The following is an 8,314-nucleotide window of genomic DNA, read 5'->3' as shown; positions in this document are numbered from 1 at the left end:
CAGTAATTACTTTCCATGAACGCAAAACTTTTTTAAAACGTGATTTCAAGGTACATCATTTCTTTCAAGCCAAGGATAATATTTCATCATTTAATATTGCTGTGGGAACACTACAGACTGTAGCTTTAACCTGGCTGTAGGAATAAAGAAATGTCAGACTACAGGTTAGCCACCTGGAAACTGAAACAATACATCTGGATGTGAATGGGGGTTGGGGATGGATGAAGGGGCTGGGGTGTTGGGTTGATGATGGTGGCCCACTTATCATATCTCCGCCCTCCAATGTTATAGCTCCTGTGAGGACGCCTCTTTAAATTGCCCTAAACTCCTTGAGACTGGCGCATTTTCTTTATCTTGGGGAAAGACAGACAGCTATTTTTAGCACGTTTTGGATCTGCACTTTCGCCTGCTTCATTTTAAATAAGGTAATTTTAAACAATCATACAATATTTTTTACTTTCTCTTGTCTAGGGATTCTCTTCTATAGCATACTTCTATTTGCTGTGCTGCACACTGGAATTTAAAGGGGCGGATTTTGTGTAGCCTAGTCTCTGTCGAATAAAACAAGAGCTTTAGCTAAAGGATTTAACCGGTAAAACAAGCGACTGGTTTGTGGGTGAACCATTCGTTATAATTCGGCGGAGGGCCATAATCTTCAAGGGATCAAGGTAGGAGCAATCCAACCTATTGCAACGAACACAAAACTGACCTTGCATTCGGTCACGTTTTCATGCTATTTTGACATAGGATTCGATAGGCTGGAAGCGTAAATGTTGTAAATGTGCTTCGATAACATTTTTTGGACTAAAATAACGATATTGCATACAGTCTTATTCCGATTGAATTTCCTATTTTTGTTTTCGTTTGCGTATTGTGCCTGATGGAGCAACGGGGCACCCGTAGCGACTGGGCTTTAAACATTCAGCCTATACCAAACTAGGACATTTCACTCTGCTGTAGCCTCGCATGCAGTTTTGTATTTCTAAATTATTGCTATTTGTGCAGTTCTTGAATTGTGGCAACTGCATTCATCACATTGTTTTCGCTTAAATAAAGATTTCCTTGGTAGACTGTCTCCATTGCGGACTCCGTCTGTATGTAGTGTTATACACAACCGGTTGATGTCACCCCCGTTTATTTATCAGTAGTCCACGAATGCAGCACAGATGAGACACAAATAGTGCTGCAAATACATTGGGACGTGTCAAATGCTTATGTCACTGTACTTACTATGTAATAACACTATTAAGAACCCTACGGTAAAGGGTCAGTTTTACATACAACAATAGAGATTGTAGTATATGCAATTGACATGCATTATGAAAATAGACACTATTATTATTATTCTTAGGATTACACCTCAACATGAGTGATAAGGGAACCATCTCAGCAAAAGAGGGAGCAGAGAAGAGGGGACGTGGAAGGCCAAGGAAACAGCCACCGGTGAAAAGTGGTTCTGATGTAAGTGTCTTTATAACACAACATTACTTTCTCTGTGTATGATAGATCATGTGTAGGCCCTGGAGTTTGCCTGCAGASCCCCCCCCCCCCCCCCCASCCATGGATGTGTACATCTGTAATGGTCATCATGTGTTCTGGCAGGTTGTCCGTGATATGTAACCTGAACCCCTTAAACCAGTAGTAACCCACATACTCTACCTCTGCTTCTAACTGATCGGTTTATGTAAGCAAAGCAGAAGCAATGTTTTCCCGTAGCAGTCTTCACTGGTCTTCATAAAGCTATATTATTGTTGGGTTATAGTAAGCCACTACTTCCTACATACCTCTTATTGTATGGTCTGATTTAAACCACTGTCATTTCTCTAGAGCTTGTTACAGTTAATAGAACTTGGCAGCCTGTGGCTGTGACCACCTGTTAGTCCTAAAGTAGCAACGGGTGTCAGTTGCACTGACCTTGAACAGCTCACTCTTTGTGTCTTGAATAATAAAGTATTCCATTTAAGAAGGTGTGTGCTTCACATCATATACCATGTTGTGTTTGCACTCCGAAAAATACACTTAATTTATTGTTGCGCCCATAGTGTCAAACCGTGGGATGCAACAACTATAAAACCACCATTTACATGTTTTCATCTTTGGCTGTAATGTTGTGCTGTCCGCCTGACCATTTCCCATATTTTTCTTTCAGGAGCCCAGTGGGTCCCCTACCCCAAAGAGGCCCAGGGGACGGCCAAAAGGCAGCAAGAACAAGACTGTCACCAAGGGCAAGGTAAGGCAATTTGGTAGCCCTATTTTTACACAACTGAGTGAATGTGACCTGCTACTGTCACTTATGCTTAGCAGTCATCCTGCCATAACCTACAGGCCCCTGTTGACCACAGGTTACCATTAGGGTCAGATGGAGCAGCTGTCACAAGCCCCTATAGTTTTAGCTGCCCCTATGGTTTTAACTTGATATTACCTGAGTTTTCAACCTCATTCTCATATTCAAGCACTAAGTAATTTTCATGTCCCTATGACGGTTGATGACCATTTTGTTATCACAAGGGTAGCTAACCTCATCAGGTTCAAAGGATGTCCTGTTGTTAAGTACGATTTATACGTTAACTGTACCTATTTTGGCCCTTCTCGCCTCAAGTGTAAAAAATAACAGGACCAGAGCTTCCCTTTCTAAGATCTTGGTTTACTGGCTGCTTGAAGAGACACTCAGTTTTGAGTTAATACTTCCCACTGGCTTCCTGTCCTCCAGCTTCCTGTAGCTTGTCATGCACAGTGTGGTGCAGGTGCAGCAGGCTGCAAGACTGTTTCCAAGCTGACATTAACCCCCCCCCCCCCCCCCAACACACATCCCTAGTTCTTTTCTCCCCGTTGTCACCATAGCAACAGGCGAGTTCTATTCCTCGCCCCAACCCCCACACTCCTCTAAGCACTGTGTGTTGGTGTGTGTATGTGCGGGAAGGGATATTGTGTATGTGTGTTTAGGTTCAAGGATAGATCTGAAGTGGGCTCAGGGAAGGGATATATGTGTATATATGCATGTGTGTTTAGGTTCAAGGATAGATCTGAAGTGGGCTCGTTTCTTCTGCCCAGTTTCACCAGCTGTCTCTGAGCCCAGACCAGGTGGCCAGCGAACTGGAGTGCCCTGTGTGCAGTTCCTGTCAGCTTCCAAGATAATAGCCAATGAACCTGATGCCCTCAAGCCATCTGCTTTCTTATGGAGTATTAGTGCCCTCTAGTGACAGTAGATTAGCAGTTTTCTGTGCAGTTAGATTAATTGTTTGTTTTTCTTCCTCGGTTTCTACAGAAGACACCAGCAGCCTCAACTGCAGGGATGAAACGCAGGGGAAGACCTAGAAGGAGGTAAGAGTAATTCTTATTATCATAGGTCTTAATATTATGGTTAACTATGCTCCCTCAGTAATGTCCCTTGACTCTGACACACTCCTAAATGAAAAAACTTTTTTTCCCTCATCCGTCACTGTTATTACAGTTCCATAATGTTTTGCATGTTAGTAGCTACGTTTTCAATATTGGACTTTCAAGAAGCAAATTTCACGTGCCACATCATGATGCTGCAAAACACATCATTATGATGCTGCAAAACAAATATTATGATGCTGCAAAACACATCATTATGGTGCTGCAAAACAAATCATTATGATGCTGCAAACAAATCATTATGATGCTGAAAACAAATCATTATGATGCTGCAAAACACATCATTATGATGCTGCAAAAACAATCATTATGATGCTGCAAAACAAATCATTATGATGCTGCAAAACGCATTTTATGATGCTGCAAAACAAATCATTATGATGCTGCAAAACGCATTATCGCGATGCTGCAAACACTATTATGATGCTGCAAACACATTATTATGATGCTGCAAAACACATCATCATGGTGCTGCAAAAAACATCATCATGGTGCTCCAAACAAATCATTATGATGCTGCAAAACGCATTATCACGATGCTGCAAAACACACCATTATGATGCTGCAAAACACATCACCATGGTGCTGTAAAACACATAGTCATGATATGTGACAAGTGACACTTTGCTTCTTCAAAATCTTTAAATCTGCTGACATGCAAAACATTTTGGGACAGTATCAACAGTGGACTAATAGTTTTTGAATGGATTTTTCCTTTAAGTCGCCACTGTTTGGTACCCCTCCACATGCTCACCGCTGCAGAATCCAAAGGTTAGAATGCTTATGGCTAGTTCATACAAACAAAATTATGTACAATGAACAATCAAACTCGAACAATCCTAAACAGACAATTTTGTAACCTAGCAAACTCATTCCAGGTGAACTCCAAACCCACCACCCTGTGATTGGTTGAATTAAGTTGAGGTAGGGTTTTCAGTGGCTGCTGCTTATATTCCCTGCTATTCAGCCATACACAAAAAAACACGGCAGCTATTGTGTGCAAATTAAAACATCCAACTTAACCTTTTTCTGTTTGCAACAACCAGCTACCAGATGTGAAGTCACTATACCTGGAGTATATTGCTTAATTTGAACAATAAATATTCAGACAACTTGCATTGAAGAAACATTCAGGATGACTTTCTTGCAACAAACCTGATAGTTCTGATGAGGAATTGTTTAGTTCTGATAGAGGATTGGCACATTTTGACCTAAAGCTGACCTGTGGGACTCGTCTTCATGCGATTCTGAAGACAGGTAAGGACGAGGTAAGCAATGATTGTTGAATTCTCTAAACACAACACTCTATGTAAAATAAAACTATTTAAGACTTACATATATGACAATATAGTTTTGGTTGTTTTGAAGTAGTTGTGTTTTGCATTAAGGGAATGTGTTCACTAGATGTTTTGTGGTATTGAATTTGTTGTTGATTAAACCTAAACCTTTAGCTGTACCTAATGTAGAAAATTATCCTTTCATGATAACTCATGTCATAACTTCTTTATTTATCTTAAGGGGGAACAAACCTGGGGGAGACCTGGGGCTTGGGGAGAAATATGAGCGTCGTCTTGCCAGCGCCAAAATGCTTGCTCTGTATTTATGTCAGGACAAGAGCTGGAGCAGGGGATGGAGGCTAGGATAGTTCTTATGCAAGGGATATGTTGGAAGCTATGATGCAACTAGTGGCCAGTTGTACGCCAGAGATGTGAGAATGTTTTAAGTCTGTTATATCTCCCGAGCTTGATTGAGCGCCAGCGGAAAGAGCTCAAGGAACTCTTGGCAAGCCTGTACTGGACTGAGAGACTTATTAAGGAGTCTGAGAGACTTATTAAGGCGTGCTATGCATCACTATGTACAGTTGAAGTCGGAAGTTTACATACACTTAGGTTGGAGTCATTAAAACTTGTTTTTCAACACTCCACAAATTTCTTGTTAACAAACTTAGTTTTGGCAAGTCAGTCAGGACATCTACCTTGCGCATGACACAAGTAATTGTTCCAACAAATGTTACAGACAGATTATTTCACTTATAATTCACTGTATCAGCGGGTCAGAAGTGTACATACACTGCCTATACACAGCTTGGAAAATTCCAGAAAATGGTGTCATGGCTTTAGAAGCTTCTGATAGGATAATTGACATAATTTGAGTCAATTGGAGGTGTACCTATGGATGTATTTCAAGGCCTACCTTCAAACTCAGTGCCTCTTTGCTTGACATCATGGGAACATCAAAAGAAATCAGCCAAGACCTCAGAAAATAATTTGTAGACTCCACAAGTCTGGTTCATCCTTGGGAGCAATTTCCAAATGCCTGAAGGTACCACGTTCATCTGTACAAACAGTAGTACGAAGTATATAACACCATGGGACCACGGCAGCCATCATACCGCTCAGAAAGAAGATGCATTCTGTCTCCTAGAGAGGAATGTACTTTGGTGCGAAAAGTGCAAATCAATCCCACAAAGGACCGTGTGAAGATGCTGGAGGAACGGGTACAAAAGTATCTATAGTATCCACAGTTAAGTCCTATATTTACATACCTGAAAGGCATCAGCAAGGAAGAAGCCACTGCTCAAAACCGCTATAAAAAAGCCAGACTACAGTTTGCAACTGCACATGGGACAAAGATCGTACTTTTTGGAGAAATGTCCTCTGGTCTGATGAAACAAAAACAGAACTGTTTGGCCATAATGACCATCGTTATGTTTGGAGGAAAAAGGAGGAGGCTTGCAAGCCGAAGAACACCATCCAACCGCGAAGCACGGGGGTGGCAGCATCATGTTTGCTGCAGGAGGGACTGGTGCACTTCGCAAAATAGATGTCACCATGAGGATGGAAAATTTGTGGATATATTGAAGCAACATCTCAAAGACATCAGTCAGGAAGTTAAAGCTTGGTCGCAAATGGGTCTTCCAAATGGACAATGACCCAAGCACACTTCCAAAGTTGTGGAAAAATGGCTTAAGGCAACAAAGTCAAGGTATTGGAGTGACCATCACAAGCTCTGCCTCAATCCTATAGAAAATTTGGGCCAGAACTGAAAAGGCGTGTGCGAGCAAGGAGGCCTACAAACCTGACTCAGTTACACCAGCTCTGTCAGGAGGAACGGGCCAAAATTACCCCACTTACTGTAGGAAGCTTTTGGAAGGCTCCCCGAAACATTTGACCCAAGGTAAACAATTTAAAGGCAATGCTACCAAATACTAATTGAGTGTATGTAAACTTCTGACCCACTGGGAATGTGATGAAATAAATTAAAGCTGAAATAATAATTCTCTCTACTATTATTCTATAACATTTCACATTCTTAAAATAAGTGGTGATCCTCACTGACCTAAGACAGGGAATTTTTACTAGGATTAATGTCAGGAATGATGAAAACTGAGTTTAAATGTTTTTGGTTAAGGTGTTGTAAACTTTTGACTTGAACTGTATGTTCTGTTATAGAGCTATTGAGGAACTGTCAAGTTTAAACCTTTATCAGCCATTTTATTTACAAAGAAAGAAAATGTGTCTTTGCCTTCCAGACATTTTTATTGAGTCGATAGTCACTTAGAGTGAACCACTGTTACTTGTCTGAAACATAGATCAGTTGGTCTTTCATTTTACTTCATTCATATTGTATCTGCTTCGTATTATGTACATACTATTTCTACATATTTACACATCCATCTTTTTGTTGTTGTTACAATTTTTTTTGCACAATTGTATGTTAAGTTAATTCAGAATAAAACATGCACTGAAAATGTTTGTCTTGAGTGAGTCTTTGACCGATTAGGTATAGTTCACTCCTAATAGATACTGTTGTTGTTATTGTAGTTGAAAGATTGATGCACTGTCTACTGGTGACTTAGAGTATATTTAATCCAATTCCGTTTTGTTTGTGGTGTGAACCACGAGAAACATGGGTTGACCGGTCTGTGTTTGGTGTCTTTTCAGGAAAGGAGGAACAGACAGCCAAGGAATCATCATCTGAAGAAGGTGAGGAGGAGGAAGACCAGTAAACTTGCTACCTCACTCAACATACTGACTTCCTGTCATCCAGTATAGCTGCGTGGGGGGAGGGGAGGGGGGGGGGGAGGACGGTGGCGCGGGAGGTGGTGGGGTAGGGTTGTTGGGGGTACTTAACCTTGTGGCAAAGAAGAATTAGATTGCTAGCTTCGAGGGTATAGGTAAGAGGGATACAGTTTGTGAATTAAACGTCAAAAGTTGTTATTCTTTTCATTTGATCGTATATCATCCCAACCTGCGTGCGTAAATTCTAACCTATCGAAAGTCAACTCTGCAAAGATGGTATCCCTCTAGTTTCTAACCCTTATAAGGTACCTACATTGGTGAAATTGAAAGGAAATTTATACTGACTTCGACCCTAGCTAAGTAAATTGATACATTTGGGGAAAATGCACCATAGTAGCTAGTTGCGTGTGCATTTTCAGACAAAATGTGTGGGCCGGTCTGGTAGATGCTAAAGGTTAGGGTCCGGGAGAGGCACTGCATAGTAGCTGTGGACTGTAGTGATATACTAGCTAATGCGCTTTAAATAGTCAATGCACTTTCATTTTTGCTCGCGTAGCAGTTGCTCATTTCGCCTCGCAGATTAACAAACACAGATTGCCATCCGTCCACCTGGTTGACTCACGCTCACCTGCCAAAGTAATGTCAACCGCATCTGTGGAGCCAGTGGCGCTCTATTGACAACATCGAAGGTAAGTGGCAGCATGAAAACGCCTTAGTTAGGCTTAGTAGGTAATGCTGCATACGTTGAATGGTCATGTAATGCAGATTGGCTTATAATATGTTGTTACTTACTGTGAAAGTCCTATTTTAGCAAGCTAAGCCACTTTTTATGCGCAAAACTGCGTTGTAGTGGTTTTGGTAGTGGTGACTGTGTTCTGTTGGTGTAATGCTGC

At 41.2% G+C, this 8,314-nt stretch overlaps 1 protein-coding gene across 2 annotated transcripts in view; it reads left to right on the top strand.

Annotated features, from left to right (window-relative positions):
- Nucleotides 1-335: 335 nt before the first annotated feature.
- Nucleotides 336-8,314, top strand: part of LOC111966591 (high mobility group protein HMG-I/HMG-Y-like) — a 13,041-nt gene continuing 5,062 nt past the window's right edge. The window contains exons 1-3 of one of the 2 annotated variants that reach the window (XM_023991366.2): nucleotides 336-425; nucleotides 1,352-1,461; nucleotides 2,150-2,230. In XM_023991366.2, the coding sequence (XP_023847134.1) occupies nucleotides 1,366-1,461; nucleotides 2,150-2,230 (177 nt within the window). In that variant the 5' untranslated portion in view covers nucleotides 336-425; nucleotides 1,352-1,365. Of the gene's footprint in view, nucleotides 426-578; nucleotides 669-1,351; nucleotides 1,462-2,149; nucleotides 2,231-8,314 lie in introns of those variants that run through there. The other variant, XM_023991367.2, reaches the window with a different exon arrangement.

Source organism: Salvelinus sp. IW2-2015, linkage group LG7 (assembly GCF_002910315.2).
Source record: "Salvelinus sp. IW2-2015 linkage group LG7, ASM291031v2, whole genome shotgun sequence".
NCBI classification, from domain to species: domain Eukaryota; kingdom Metazoa; phylum Chordata; class Actinopteri; order Salmoniformes; family Salmonidae; genus Salvelinus; species Salvelinus sp. IW2-2015.
This window is presented reverse-complemented; position numbering and strand designations above follow the sequence as displayed.